Genomic DNA, 16,624 nt, shown 5'->3' on the forward strand with positions numbered 1-16,624 from the left:
TAAACTAGATTCACTTCAAACCAGTAATGCATGTTGATTTGAGGATACAGACTTAATGTTAAGTCACTTACCTCCATCCTCCTGTTCTCTCCTCCAGCAAGTCCCCCAACCATTCCTGGTTCTCCTCAAAAACTGTACAAAAGCAGCACCAGGACTGGATGGAGAAGGTTCTCAGCACTCCAAAGAGCACTACTCTGTCTCAACCCAGCTGTCCTTTACTCGGTCTCAACCCAGCATTGAAGACAGCTGGGTTGAAAGGTTTAAAGTGCATGTCTGGCTGTCGCAAGACAGTGGCCAAAGAGACATGTGCACTTTAAGACTCCACCACTCCTCCACTGCTTCCAGTCAGCAGCAACCCTGAGATTTGGGATGGGTTTGCAAAGCCATAGAAAAATAAAATGGTACTATGTTTGCCATTTTATTTTTCACTGGGGCATTTTAACTGGTTGGGTGATTTTCCTCCACCTTAGAAGTCAAACGTGTACAGAAGTGTGTGGGGGCAGTTTGAGATCGCATGAAGTGAACATGAATATGAACTACTCCTGGGATTCTTTTGGGGGGGCGCAGTAAAAGTTGGAGCATAGCTTGGTGCATAAGATTGGGGATGTGAGCATCAGATTTTAACAATCACGCTGGCATAGCATGTTAAAGTGATAACCAGAGCACAAGGGTCAGCTTAAGGAGCAGTGGAAAGGGAGGAGGGGCATTAAGGTTACAACACATTTTCTATAACCACCTTTTTTTACATCTTCAGAACAGACGTGAAAGTAGTTTAGTCTGTGTGTATATGAAACTCACGTGAAATTCGACAGACCTCACTATACTAGACTAAAAGCACCTGTACCCAACTATTTAGAAATTACGTATATTTTGGGCAGTGTTAACACCCAAAGCCGCAACCCCACCCCCACCACTTAACTACGCCCTGAGGAAAAAGGGCTATGGCCCAACTAACAATAGACTAGGATCAAGCTGCCATCTCAGCCAAGCAAGATGTCTTCTCCTTGAGAAGTGCTGCAGGAGAGGGGGAACACTTGGATTTCTAGATTAGCATTTAGGGCCAATATTGTGAAACTTACAGCTTGAAAAACGGTGGTCGGGGGAAGGGGTGCAAGACCAGAGAAGGAGGAACTTCAATCAGCTGGAGCAAAGAAAGAACAGTTCAGCAGAAATCCTCCCTGCTTCAGGTTATGACATTCACAGCTGCAGAGCAGATGGTACCGGGTGCTGTGCCACCTCCTTCCCACATCCAAAATTAGGTCCGACTTGCATAATTCGCCAGACCACAAATAAACTCTTGATCGGGCATGTGCTGGGTCAGGAGAACCAGCACCCGCTGTGAAAGGAGAAATGCTGAGCAATTGGGGCCAGGGTTGATAATGCATTCCAAAGAGTCATAAGATCAAATACACAGACCCGCTTCTGCTCAATCAAGGGGTGCTTTATTAAATGTGAAATACAAATCCTTGAACAAACAGACCTGTTGTGCACCAACCTGCCCCTCGGTTGGCCATCCAGGTTACTTGCAACGCAGATGTATCAATACTCACAAACCGGATAAAGAAACAGCATAGGTATTGCCTGCATCTCTGAAGGCCAGTGGACCAATTCAATAAATGGCACTATTGGTGACACTTGTAGTTGCTAGACAAGAGCTTACCCAATGTCTGTTTTATTGTAGGAGATCAATTTGTGTATACAGGGATATAACACGCAGCTTGTGTTAGAGACTTGTTGCGACACTTGGCATAAAAATGCATCATTGTGTACAACTTCACAATTGCCCAGAAAATGCACCTCCAACCAGAGATCTACCAAACTATGCTCCTCTCCAAAGTGCAAGTGGAAGGGGGGCGGGGACTACACTCAGCACAACAAGAACCAGTCGCAGTTGATTTAAGCCTATGCCTGCAAGGAGAAAGTCTTAGTCATGTGCCACTTAAGAGTCAACCGTGCTACCAAGGAATCCAATTTTCTTCGGCCGCTGGTCCACAAAAACTGAAGTATAAAATGCCACCTGCATTTACTTCTCCGCGTTGGTTTTTTTTTAAAGCAGAAATGGGGAACTCCATGGGTCTTCAGTGCAGTCGAAATGTGGTCAAATTCAAAGTAATCATAAAAGTTGCTCAGACCACAGACTACCAAGTATGGTCACATACTTATTGAAGGAGTGATTCACACCTCAATCCAAAGATTGACCACCTGCTTCCCAGATTGGAAAGTTGTGGGAGGCTCCTGCCTCAAGCCTTGCACTTCATCCGTCACCCAGGGACCCTGGAGATCAGTCAAGCGTGGGGTAGGTGGCATCAGTGGCCACACCACAGTTGTTGTCCTTCATGGACATTAGAACGTAGCCATCGTTGCCCCAGTAGGTGGACCAAGAGTTCTTCACCAGCCAGTAAGGTTCTCCGTTCAGCACACCATATCCAACAGCAAGTACCGCATGGTCCAGGTTTTCAGTCTTGTTACCTAAAGGTAAAAGCAGACCATTCAAACATCTAACTGCAAGAATACAATCAAACTTACAGAACCTAGGTTGATAAACAACCCACTCCTTTAAATATGGTGCATGAACTAGAAACAATCTGGACTTAAGTTGCCAACATGTTTATTAGCACCCCAACCATAAGACAAACGCCAAACCACAAATCAAAAACCCACCCTCCTTACTTTATTCCAAGGGTCAACGATAAAACAAAAAAAAAAAAACACCTCCGAATACAAGGAACCATATGACATGATCCATTTATTTTGTTTTCAGTAGAACTGAGCAGAGTTCCCTTCAAATGCTCTGGAAGGAGGTGCATGTTACTACAGTTTTCACAACCCACTGCAGCTTAGAATAGGGAGAGGACTGTACATCAATTAAACTTACTTGGATGACGGCTCCCTTAAACTTGCTCAATCCCAGTCCCTCCCCTAGCATACTTGATTAGGAGCGCCACCATGCTTGAAGACAGGGGTGTGTAAGGCAGTCAGGGTAAGCTTTCAGATAACCCAGTGTCAGGTCCTAAGTTTACTAGGGATACCTGGCCAACCCATTAGGATATAAAAGCCTTTGCCTATCGCACTAGCGTTTGGTCACCATCAAGTAGAACTAAGTCAAGGATGCCAAAGTAAAAATCACAACAGCAGAACTTCTTGTTCAATCTACCTACAAAGTAAAGTACCATAAGACCAACGCACGATAGAGGGTGGCGTTAAACTTTCCAGTCAGAAAACATTTTAAATTACACATTTGTTTCACCTCTTGGCAATTACGAAATAGACTGCGTCCCAGCAGGCAGCTCTTCCCGGAGTAACCTGCAATTTTACAGCTCATCTGATTAGGACCATAATTAATAATTTCCTAAAGCCCAACATTCAGCCTTGTAACTGGCATCAGTTCAAATGACTTGTTTGGCATAGAAAGTCCCAATATACAAGCAATTTGAGCTCTGTACCACATCTATAACATGAGATTTACAATGGTAAGGGACCTGACAAATGCTGCTCAGTCTACATAGTCCGAAAAGATTAACCCTCTTTGCTTGGAGCATCTGAAGGGTCTACGGACTGGTCCACGGATTTATCAGATATCCAAGGCATCATCTGAACCTCCGTATATGGATGCAAGCACATAATCATAGAGTTCCACACAAGACTTCAGTGAGTAACAAGATTTTGTCAGCGTTTACATGTGGTGGCGAGTAAGGTAGCATGAAGGAAAAAAAATCTGTTGTCTGCCTGTACACAGTCATTAGTAGACTTGTAGCATGCTCGCTATAGGCCATTCTTCTGAAATGGACCATCTCAAACATATGGGCCAGAACAAAAACAAAATAAGCTGAATTGAAGCTACACTCAACTGGTCAGGTTCTGGCCCGTTGTGCCACTTACACATATCCAAGGAGGCACCACCAAGGCAGATTTTTGGGCACTTCAACTGTACCAACTTGCACTTAAAATGATATCTGCAACTTACCACACTCTGGTTCATAGTATACACCATTGGCATAGAAGGAGAACGACTTGTGCGCAGCATCAATGCTAACAGCCACTGGACCCCTCTTAAAAATGGCAGTCTTCAAGGCAGTGACGTTGCCAGATGTAACATTGACGTAGCCGGTGATATTGGCAGTCATCTCAGATTGGTTATAATGACAGAATCCATTCTGAGGAGAAACAAAGTAGGCTTAATCAACAAAACGATTAGGTCTGCAGTTCTCAAAACCACCACCTCCATGCACTCAGCCTCCATTGATAAGTATTTATTAATTAGACGTGTACTTTGGGTGCTGCATAACAAACCAACTCCTGAGCCTTTGCAGGGCTCGTGATGTTGGCATCCACTCAAAGGGTGGCAGAACGTTTATATGCGAATAAAAAATGCAGAGAAAGATGCCATCACCCGGAAGATACCAAGCCCAATTAGAATCAGGTTTGTCAAGTTAAAACCCGCATACGAATTCAGAATAAAGCTAAAGTGCTACATTCTGCTGGGAGCCAATCTGCATTCTTCAGTTTGTATTTTTGCTGTAACTGGGAGCATGTGTCGTCTCAAAACGAGATTAAAACCTTTTACACAGCCTGGATTAATCCCAGCTAGTTCCTTTGTTACACTAAAGGTATAGTGCTAAAGGAAGAACTGTTCAGGTGAGCGGCCCAAGATATTGTACGGCTCTAAAAGAGGTATCCTGAAGCACACCGTTTAAATGCACACAACAAACGCAAACAAGGATCTGTCAGTCATTTGAAAAAAGAGCTAATAAGATAACATTTCCTTTAATGTTTGCCCATTTGGAAGAATTTCAACTGAACAGCAACTGATCACTAGCTGTGCAAGGTCCTCACTCACCCTGTCCACTTGACCCTCCCATCTTCACTTGGTCCAGTCAAGTCTTCAGCTCGGCCACAGATGGAGACACTCCTGGCAGTCACCAGCAACCTACCGTTTATTGGCATCTCCTAGCCACTAATGGCCAAGGCTCGCTTGCATCTGAATATAGAGCCTGCAGTTTCAAGGTTGCATGCAACAAGTCTGCAGCCAGAGCAGAACACTGAACCCATCTGGACCCCTACAGTGGCTTGCCTCAGTTTTGGACTCCCTCCACCTTCTGTTAGGAGGATGGCACGAGCTCTCATGAAATATTTACAGATCAGCCACCCAGGTCAAGTTCCACATGGGGGGGGCATATGCATTCAGTAAACCATGGGCGCAACCTCTTGACCTACCCTTGGACCTGCAAAGACTGCATGTCCAGAATAGGACCCTTACCAAGCTTTAGCGAAAGAGAAGCACCTAAAGCTCCACACATTCTTCACATGCAACTTTAACACATGACCAAGAGCAAATTCAATCTATGCAGCTGCAGTCCTTACAAAGGCCAGCAGGGCATCTGGTCGATCACTCAACCAGCAGAAAACTCCTCCCCCTCACACCACTGCACAGCAACACATGGCTATGAAAGAGTGTTCCTTCAGTCTCCACCCATCTGTGTCCTCCATTGATCCAGAGATACTACATCAGCTCATCCACATCCATCTTCAAGCTCACCTGCCCCATGTAGGAACCATAGGATTCTGCAGTTGCAATGCCGCCATGTTTCATGATCCACTCGTAGGCCCGCCACTCCTCGCCACCATCACAGGCATTGTTGCCAAAGCCCCAGGTGCAGTCGATGAGCATCTGCTGGGACAGCAACACCAGCTCTCCGGTCTGGATAGAGATGAGAGAAAAAGGATGTACAGAGTCATGTAAAGGTCCCTCACGTGCAGCAGTATTGGCACCAACTCATAACTGTTGGGAACCCGAACTGCCTAATCCAGGTGGGATCTGAGGAGAATGCCTCAGTTTACCTGAAATGCAAATAGAAACCCAGTCCGTTCGTCAATCACTCCTGCCCGAGGATAATTGGTACCATATACCCAAAAATAGAAGATGAGCGACAGTAACTGGTTAAAACCCGAACACGTGTTCACACAACCCATTACAAGCATTGACAAAAGCAAACAGATCTCACCTATTATAGGAGTGGCAAGCTTCTTCTGCCTCAAAACTGTACATAAACTTCAATCTTTATAAATAGCTTAGGTCGCAACAAAGTTTCACTCAAAACAGCCTATTTAAAAATGTGAATGTCAGAATAAAGGCAACCACTTGCCAAATATTAATTTACTTTAAATAGGTTTCAGCCATGTGTTACTCCAAAGAGGGACTTTATAGGGCTCTAGGAGAAGTATACAACACTGCCATAGAATCCGGGGGTCCCTAGAGAAATATATATTAACAGACAAGCACAACTAAACATGACACAAAACCTTGGAGAAAGTCCTCTTAACTGCAGCGGTTTCTCTGCTGCGGTGAGAGTGTTCTAAAGAGTGGGCAGGGCTCAGTCGGTCAACGGCAGCACTAGGCAGGTAGTGCTGCCAACGGCAGCACACAGGGGTTAAGAGGTCAGAATGCTATCACCCACAGAGGTGGCATGCCTTATCATTTGGGATCTCCTCTTGGCTGCAACCTAGTACAGCCAAGTAGCTGCAACTCCTTACTAGGGTAAAGGAGGAGCTTGCAGATGTTTTAGTGTAATCCGGGGGCTAGATCCCCCAAGATCGATAAAGCAAAACAGTGGTGAGTGTACCTGGTGCAGTGTAAAGAGAGAAGGAATGTTAAAATGGACTACCATGAGAAAAATGTATTAAGTATCCCGTGGTGTCAAGAGTTAAACGCAGTCAGGGCGCGGTCTGAACAAAATATGCAAACGTGCAGGTGAATATATGAACGGTCTACATATTTCAGCCAATCTTTCGTCAGGACCTAGTTGTTACTACTGCAAAATCATGTGAGTGAAAGTGGTCACAAAACAAAATTGTTAAGGAACAATACAACAGCATACCTTTGAATGACATGGTGGAAACTACAGGAATTCTTGGTGAACACTGCTTGCGACAGCCAGGAGCGATGGACAGAGCATTGCAAGTGGTTCCAGGAGTGGTGGGTAGTCCTCCCGATTTCTTACGGGTGTTCACCAAGTATCCCTGTAGTCCACTTAAAGTAGTTCACAATTATACAGTTGGTTGTATCGTTCCTTAACAATGTTTTGTGACAACTTTCCCTTACCTGATTTTGCAGTAGTAACAACTAGGTCCTGAAGAAAGCCATGATCAAGATTGGCTGAAACATGTAACCCTTTCATATATTCACCTGTGTGTTTGCATATTTTTTCCAGAACGCACCCCGACTGCTTTTAACTCTTAACACCACGGGATACTTAATACATTTATTTTTCTCCTGTAGTCAATTTAAACACCTTTTTACACTGCACCACGTACTCTCACCACACTGTTTGCTTCATAGATCGTAGATCTAGCCCCCGGATTGCACCAACATCAGCGAGCTCCTCTTTTACACTAGCAAGGAGTTGCAGCTCCTTGGCTGCACTAGGTAGCAGCCAAAAGGAGATCCAAATGACGTAGCATGACAACGGGGGGGGGGGCGGGGGGGGGGAGAGGGACGCGATTCCATCCTCTTAAAGAACACTTTCGCCAAGGTTCTCATGTGGAGTTGTGCTGGTCTGTTTAATTTCTTTAGGGACCCGCGGATTCCATGGCATTGTTGTATAGGATAGGGGGACTTATCCGCGCAGGTCTGTAAATCTTCCTCAGACCCTCTTACTTGGTAGTGTGTACCTCCATGAGAAGTATCATGCTAAGTAGAACTTCTGCCAGTCAGCTGAGAATGCAGCAGATGGTCGCGCCCCCCCCCCCCAATGCCATAAAAGCCTGTGCCTACATCAATATGGATAGGGTTGTTTAATCGCCTGCCTCGGTCTGCTATTCAGCAGAAAAATATTCTTCTTGCTGCACTTTAACAGTCAAGCTGGGAAGCAACATAGCAGTGTGAGTATAGAGAGGCAGAAGCAATACCATAAGTGTTCAATCTGAAAAAGAAATCATTCCCCATGTGTGAGAAATGGAAGGCTACAAGCCCGCCAATCTAAAGCATTGTAAAGAGGCCATGCTCCAGGAGAGAGAGAAGAAATGAGGCGAAAGGGAAGCCATCTTCTAACCAAGTCAGTCAACAATAAAGCCAGCCAATGTTACGCAATGGGCAGGCTGTAAGCTTACAATAGGGTTTTACCCCAACAAGACCGCTTGCAGTCTAACTCAACAGAATAGGTAACAGTAACTTCAAACCAACCACAATAAACCCTGCATAATTGGAAATGTAAATAAATCGCAGCGGACTCGATAATTCTCTCGCCTCGGTGCCCACTCTGATCAGCGATCACACTCGGCAACTCTGGGCATTAGCTTGCCTCATCCTCACTAACGGCCCCACCAGACCGCCGGGGATGCCTGGTCTCACCCTGGAGATACCCATTAAGGGACCATCTCTCAGGGAAGCCAGGAAGGGTTTCGCAGCGGTCGAAGCGCCTTGGGACTCTCCGGGTAAGTAGTGCGCTATATAAATGCCTATACATTTACATACAAGCATACATATGTGCATATTACACTACAGCTAATTTAGCTAATTTGTGCAGGGGCCAACTCAACTTTCTTCGCATTACCTCACCAGTGCAGAAGACTGACGTCTCACCCACGCATAAAGGCAGAAATTCCTACAGCTGCTGGCACCAGAGATTTTTGTACCAAGACGACTAGCTAAGAGAGAAGAGCTTCCCTCACAGCCAGAAATGTTTTGCTAAGACAATGTGACATCCTTGCTGCTAGTTTGAGGCGGTTCAAAAGTGCTTCTGATTGTCAAGGACCCATGCTACATACCTCTAAGATTTCAGTTTCTCTGTGAATGAAAGAAGTGGTCTGTTAGTCAGTGACCAGTAGTTCAAGGGCTAGTTTGTACTTCCGGTAGTGCAAGGCTCATCAGAGTGGTGGGAGGGTTGTTGGCATTTAGTGCCTTGCCACCATAAAAGCTTGGGCAGTTCCTATTTATATGGAGGCAGTCGCTGAAGTCCCCGTTTAGTAACTGGCGACGTATTCCTGAAAGAATGATAATTGTTCACCTGCTTCCTCTGCTGAGAAGCCTTTTGCGGAGTTTTACATAGTGTAAACTTGGCCGAAGTACCAGAGCACTTTACATGAGCACCAGTTGCGTTAGACACATGCCATTTTGTTACACAGGGAGATTACATTATCTGCCCAGAACCACACGATGTTGAGCGTCATTTGAGACTTGAACCCAGTTCCCCAGCTTAGAGGTTGACCGCTCTAGTGGTTAAGCCATATCCCATGTCTGCCTTCCATAAGGAGGCTTCTCAAAGTTAGTTAAAATATATATAAAAATAAAACCAGCCCGTCCATTTATATTTGAAACTTCTGATCATTGAAGGATGGCCTGCCTCACCCATTCCCAAAAAAGAATGTGCAGAACAATGTATTGATATCCCAAAGTACTAGGGAAATTAATCTTATGGCCTGCACCAGATCTCCCCATAGTCAATGGACTTGTTCTCAACAACATGCTTTAATAATAATGTGACCTACCTATACACGCCACCGGAACACTATACGCTTCACACAGTTGCGGCTGATCCTGAACAGGGGTTGTGGCAACAGAAGGAGAGGATGGGGAAGTAGGAGAGATTTAAAAGAATAGAAGAAAATGTACCTATACTGCTGACCTCTGCCCCTGTCCTACTTCCCAGGAAGCACAAAGCCTCCCAGAATCCCATGACCAGACTGCTGCCTTAGCAGCAGCATGGATTGGTCCGAGCGCTGTGGCTCGGCACTCAAACAGGGGATGGCAGTCTGCATGTTCTCCATGTGGGTTGTATTACAGCCTGAGGGGAGAACATGCGAAGTACACATGGTTGGACGCCAACAAAGACCATCATATGCACTTTTCGGTGCTGCCACCACTCCCTCCCGTGATGAGGGGAGTCCAGCCCCTGGTGTTATTTTATTGCAGATCAATCAGTGGGGCGACGCTCCACCACTGTTCATTCCCTGGAACAGATTTCCAGTGCAGAAAACACCTAAAGGTGACAAAACCCTACATTTTCCGCTCACAGTTTACTATCCAGACTTCTGCTTTAAAAGTTCAGTTGCTTAGGAGCCTTCGGACCTAAGTGCATGTAGGAGGCAGTGGGTGACCCTGGCGTGTATGATTGCTAAGCTTAACTGCTCAGTTATGGGGCGCCAGTCAAACACCCCGGATTGAGAAGTGGATGGAGTACCTGGATTGGTGCATGCACAGAGAGGTCGTCTATGTTGCTAGGGGCTGCCCCGCGAAGTGGGGGAAGATTTGGGGAGCTTGGAATAGCTACAGGGGGGAATATTTGTGTTCCTCCAGTTGTTCGAGATGTAACAGTCGCGTTTGAGTCCCTGTGATCCCTAAACGATATTATGTATGTATTGTTCTGTAGTATGGAACTGTATATATGATAAATGTGGAAGCACTACACGTCAACTGATGTTCTCTTTTGATTTTGTTAATAAAAAAAAATAAGTTCAGTTGCTTAGTTACTTATATTAAGTTGCGAAAACAAGGCAATGACAATGAAACCACTAATGACAATGAAAACACTAAAGAGTAACCGTGCCCTAATAGGTTCCTAATGATTAAGCCTCTCCCCTCAGAAGGGATACTGCCCATCATGTCATGCCCTTTGAGGCAAGGCTTAATTCTACTAGTGACCGCAAAAGCATATCATAAGTAGGACCTTAATGAAGCAGCCATCTTAAACCAGTGTTCCAAATCAGCATTAATGAAAGTAAAAAATAATAAATAAACTGAAACTATTAAGCATAAGAGCACTGAATCAATCACATCCTGTGATTTAGTGATTCTCCCCCCCCCTTGCTTTCAACTATATGGAGCACATACCCAAGCAAAGAATTCCTGCATGAGATATGCTTGTGTGTACCATTGCCTATCAAGTGCATAAAGCAGTCCTCAACGTGCCAAGAGAAAAACCCAGTGACAGGGTGTGAAAAGTGGTTGTGCATTCCGTACGTCCCCCCAAAAAACTGGGAAAGTAAAAAAAAAAACACACAAATTAAAAAGCAGTGTTCTCTACAAATCATTTCCTGTGTGTGCGGTAATGTATGGTCTCAGCACTGCAGCCATGTGCGTTAAGATACTACAAAAGCATGCAAGAGTCACCTGGGCGTTCCACTTTAGGCAAACGGCATGTTCCAACAGGTTTCTTTAACATTTGTTATGCTAAACAGGTTTATAAACCGCATGGTGTTAATCATTCTGTGATGCAGCTTTTCCCCGGCATTCATGCTGCACGAGAGGTAGAGCAATGCAAGACTAGAAAGTCATAGGGAGGGTTGAGCTGGATATGACCCTCAAGAATCACATTAAATTCTAGAGCAAGTGGCATGCAAAAAATTGACTCTTTTAAATGAATGTGGTTTCGTTAACAGTTGCATTTATTTGCAGTAGAATAGACAGTAAAATGACAGCCTGACACCATAGGAAATGAGTAGCAGACTGCCACAAACCTAATACAGAATACCCAACTGATGCTGCATAGTAGGTGCAATGAAACATATTGTAACCCAAAGAGCCATTATTCAATATGACACCAGGTTTTGGAGACCATACCAAAATGGGATTTTTCCTGTTACTACATCAGGCTTAAGAATGGGACCTATGTCTTAAACGAGCCAGAACTATTGCTTTAGCTGCAGCAAACAAATGCTCAACAGTAATGGTTACGATAACTAAAATGGTCTGGCCTCAACATTTCTATGCAGTCTCACTGTTAGACACTAACATCCCATCTGTCCCTACAGCTTTTACAAATCCTCAATTTGCATCTTATGATAGTTCTTTCACTCTCTCCTGAACATATTTCAGGTCACCTTAACTGCAACACCCCCACCCGCCCTTCACACAAAAACAAAATGCAGCATGTCAAGTTTCCTAGAAAAAAAATGTGGGGCAAGTGTTACATATCTCCATCCTCTGTGCCTTTGGGAGCAAAGGGTAGGAGCGAGATAGGTCTGTAGTTTGAGGTAAGTCGAGTCTGCAGAGGGCTTCTTGAGGGGCTGGACTTCCGAGTTTCCATTTGTCGGGGGGAACATGCCGGTTTCAAAGGCGGAGTTGATGGTAGTTTGGGTGCTATGGCTCCTGAGTGTATGCCCTTTATGGTTGTGGTGGTGTCTTCTGTAGTAACAGGGGTCCAGGTGGAGATGGTGGGCTGGCTGGCATTGCTGGAGATAGGCAGGGTGTCAGTGCCTGGTTTCTGATCAGTGAAGTTGTTGTAGAGGGACTTTATCGAGACGCAAGTAGGAGCAGAGTTTGTTGCAGAGGTCCTGGGAGGGCGTGTCAGCTGAGACTTTGCTGGGGGGGGCGGGGTGGTTTGGTGAATTGTATGATGCTGTTTCTTCGAGTGCAATTCACACCATGGAATATGATGCAATGTGGGGTTGTGAATAGAGAAACTTCCCTTCCTACAATGGTCACTATGAAACAGAATAAATTGGGGTTTTGCCTGTCCTAACTATGCCAGAGAAGTTAAATGACCTTCAGGACCTAGAGTCTCTGGTTACTAAAATGCCACCAGCCCAACTACTAGGAGGTAAGTAGCCTTACAAGTTGCTGTCTTCCGTAACCTTAACTATTGTCAACTAGTTACCAATGTAGTTACACTAACAATGTTTTTTTAATTATGATAACTCCTTTTACTTATCCCGGATAACTATGTTCGTTGGAGAAAAACATTACAGCATTCACCCACGACAAATGTTGTCATATTTACCATCTAAGTGATTACCTTCAGTCATGTTCAAGAGTAGCAGCATGCACGCTCATATGTACTGGGACACCACATTTGAATTATGGAAGTGCTACCCTGCTCAAATTCAGAAGAGGTTGCAAATCACGTGAAAAATCAGTGTTTAAAAAAATAACTTTGAAAAACTTGCTAAAGATATCTACTGTGCTTACGTAGATTTGAACCAAACATGCATAAAGTCAGAGCAGGTTTATCTTACAAGGCTTGGGTCTCACCCACACCAGCCCACTAGAACCCTAGTTCCTGGTTACAGAGGACTTGAATTCCATTACCCGCGATTCTGTATTCACAATTCCTAAAAAACGCAGTACAATGGTGGCACATGCAACAACATTTTTTTTAAAAAACACGACAAAGGGCATTCAGTAAAATGCTTCACATTTTGTGCCTACAGTGGACCCTGAATTTGCTAGTTGTGTCACACGCCAAGATGACTACGCAGATACATTTTAAGAAGCCCAGCATGAATCACCATGCACACGGAAACGGTATTTTTCAATGTAAAGACAGATTCTCTCCCCCCCCCCCACCCCTTTATACGCAGACTTTAATTATGTGATGTCAGAAACCCTATTAGACCTCAATCATACTATTGCTTTCTCTCCTTAGCCAGGCTGTATAATGCGCCCTAAAACTTTGCAGGAAATTGAAATCGCACTTCTACAGTAACTAGATTTAGCTCTGGTTCTCCATACTCTAGACGAGGCATCTCAAAACAACAACCTTGGAGTAGAGCAAAAGAAATTCAAAGAGCACAGCAGGCAAAATGCCCTCATTTCCCTGTAGCAGCGACATGCAACATTGAACTTGGAACTCATTATCCAATTGTCAAGAGTTGGGGCCGGACAGGTCACAAGTTCCAACTTCAAATGGGCATACTGATCTCTCCCTTGCTCCAAAGAGTTTACATGCAATATCACGCGTTAAGCAGCTTCTGTTTTGTTGAAGGTTGTGGTGTCTGTTCTTATTAGATAGTAGTCTGTCTACACCCCTCAGCACTCACCTTCATGAAGAAGGCCCCCTCTAGTGCTCCAGTGGTGGCAAAGCTCCAGCAGGAGCCACAAACCGCCTGGTCCTTCACAGGAGTCACTGCACCTGAGGTGTGGAAAGGAAAGCAATCATGCGTTATAACACCCAAGCAAAATGCTAGCCAAGAAGAGACAAAGACTAACAGGAGATCTGCTCCCTGGCTCACTGTGAGGGGCTAGCCAGGTTCTTTGTGGAAAAAGTTAAAGCCATCTATAGCTCTTTTCCCAAAGTTGACCTGGCCAATACGATTATAACATCTCGTACCCCTCAATGTTTGACCACTCTTCCCATACCATCGGAGCTGGAGTTCAATCTCCTGGCGGCCAGGGTCAAATCTGGTTCACCAGATGACCCTCTGAGACCAGCCCAGTTCATGGACTCAGCGCCCCTCTGCCTCCCTCCTATTCGCCATCTGGTAGAACAGTCCCTTACCACCGGATTAGTTCCACCTGCCTGGAAGGCTGCTTGTGTTATGCCTATTATCAAAAAGCCGGGGCTGGATCCACTGAAGCCGGAGAGCTATAGACCCATCTCTCTCCTTCCATGGGTGGCAAAGATCACTGAGGCCCATGTGAATGTAATTTTAACTAAACATCTGACTTCTGCACAGTTATTGGATCCCACTCACAATGGTTTTAGACCTGGACACAGTACAGAGACGGCACTCTTATTCATGGCTGAACATCTCCGCTCTGTACTAGATGCAGGTCAAACGGCGGCACTGGTCCTTTTGGACCTTAGTGCCGCCTTTGACACTGTATCCCATACCATTCTTGTCCAGAGGCTTGGTGAGGCAGGCATATCAGGCAGGGCGTTAGACTGGTTTCAGTCGTTCCTTTCGGAACGTTCCTTTCAGGTGGTTGTACCACCATTTAGATCTAAGTCTCATGCCATCACCCAAGGAGTTCCGCAGGGGTCGGCGTTGAGCCCCACTCTTTTCAACCTTTACGTCCAACCGCTGGCGGAGGTTGCTAAGAGTTGGGGGTCTCACCATGGTATCATACGCCGATGATACCCAGTTGGCGGTAGTACTCAACGGAGATTCCGACCAGCTGGCATCCAACTTTGCGGACGGTCTGAGGGCTGTTGCTAGCTGGCTAACGGCCAACTGCCTACAGCTCAACGCCCTCAAAACCGAGGTGATGGTATTGGGGAAACAACCTGATCTATGGGGCGCAGATTGGTGGCCTAAAGAGTTGGGACCTCCGCCAATACCTGTGTCAGAACTTAAGAATTTGGGTGTCTGGCTGGATTCTAAACTCACTTTTTCGTGCCACACCAAAAAGACGGCATCTACGTGCTTTGGCATTTTACGCGGCTTGAGGCCCATCCTCAAATTTTTTGACGCTTCCACCCGCCAGTTGGTGGTTCAAGCGAGCGTACTATCCAGACTCGACTATGCCAGTGCATTACTTTTAGGTGCTAATCAGGCAGAAGTCCTGCGATTCCAACGGGTCCAGAATGCGGCAGCTAGAGCCCTCGTGGGCCTCCCGCATTTCTGCTCAGCCCGTAACACAATTTCCAAACTTCATTGGCTGCCAATCATCAGACGTATCGAATTTAAGGCGCTATGTTTTGCCTTCAAAATTTTGAAATCCGATACCCCTGCCATCCTTCAGCATCTTTTGACTCCCTCGCGTAGCCTGCGTTCTGCTGGCCAAAATCTGGCACTGGTTCCCCGATTCCATAAATGTAGATTGGGTGGTCGATCGTTCATGGTGATGGCCTCCAAACTATGGAATGCACTTCCTGCTCACATCCGTTCCTTAGATAATCTTTTTGCATTTAGGAAAGCTGTGAAAACGTATCTTTTCCCCCTGCCTTATTAGCTTCCCTTTGTGTTCTGCTTTGTTTGTTATGTTCTTTCCAGATATAGCGCCGGGACGCCCCTTTGCTGGGGCAGCTGTGCGCTCAAAAAGTCAATATAACATAACAGATGCAAACTGCACTTCACGGCTCTCATCAAAATGACAGAGTAAGGAGGGAATTGGCACTCTGCACTCCTGACAATCTAACATGGACATGAAGGGCTGAAAACGTAGAGGCCTGAAATGCTAGAAGGAACATGGGGAAGCCAGGGGCTGTGTTAACAGGCGAATGAGCAGGTAGGACTGCTCCATGGCAGATGGTCACATTGCTTCATTTGGCAGAAGACAAGAGATCTGTCAATGTCAATTACCTTTGAGTGGTAGAACCAGCTAATGGCAATATTGAAAAAAATGTAAGGCTTTGCTATCAGGCTGGGGCCTCGGAGCCGGACATGCAACTGTTAAAGAGTTCAATCTCAGCCGTACAGCCTTTCAAAGCCCCCCTCCCCCCCCACCCCAATAGTAGACTAACCCAGAGCCCGACCACTTCCTTTCATTGCAGCAAGTCAAGTCATAACAGGAAGCAGAAAACCCACGATGTACTACAATATGTCCAGCTTAATTCACACCTACCATAAAGCCTCCAGTCAATGTCATCAGGCAGGGTAACACCATGGTACTGGTAATCGGGGAAAGGTTGTCCTCGGTTGGGGCCGCGACTGGGTTGACGCCCTCGTATCAGTGACATTTCATCCCAGGTGCGGTCTGCCAGGTGATTCAATGCCAGCTTGTAGGATAAGCCAGCCCGGTTTTTAGAATGGACATATCTGTGGTAAGTGGCAGAGAAAAGACCATAAGATTGTGAGTAGCCTCCAGGAACTCGGAGGGGGGGGGGGGCAATTTGACATCACTCCAATAAGCTTTTGATACAGTTACCTGAAGGCTACACTCCTTGGTAGGAGTGATACATTATTCAAAGATCACCTTAGTTATAATTATACATAGAATTTAGACTAGCCATAATTACACCATTGCTAG

At 45.5% G+C, this 16,624-nt stretch overlaps 1 protein-coding gene across 1 annotated transcript in view; it reads right to left on the reverse strand.

Moving 5' to 3' along the window:
- Positions 1 to 1,423: 1,423 nt before the first annotated feature.
- Positions 1,424 to 16,624, reverse strand: part of LOC147731750 (digestive cysteine proteinase 1-like) — a 57,443-nt gene continuing 42,242 nt past the window's right edge. The window contains exons 7-11 of the mRNA XM_086956870.1: positions 16,220 to 16,413; positions 13,753 to 13,844; positions 5,537 to 5,698; positions 3,965 to 4,154; positions 1,424 to 2,469 (exon numbers count right to left, since the gene is read on the reverse strand). Of these exons, the coding sequence (XP_086812996.1) occupies positions 2,282 to 2,469; positions 3,965 to 4,154; positions 5,537 to 5,698; positions 13,753 to 13,844; positions 16,220 to 16,413 (826 nt within the window). The 3' untranslated portion in view covers positions 1,424 to 2,281. The remainder of the gene's footprint in view (positions 2,470 to 3,964; positions 4,155 to 5,536; positions 5,699 to 13,752; positions 13,845 to 16,219; positions 16,414 to 16,624) is intronic.

Source organism: Lissotriton vulgaris, chromosome 2_1 (genome assembly GCF_964263255.1).
Source record: "Lissotriton vulgaris chromosome 2_1, aLisVul1.2, whole genome shotgun sequence".
Classification (NCBI taxonomy): Eukaryota; Metazoa; Chordata; class Amphibia; order Caudata; family Salamandridae; genus Lissotriton; species Lissotriton vulgaris.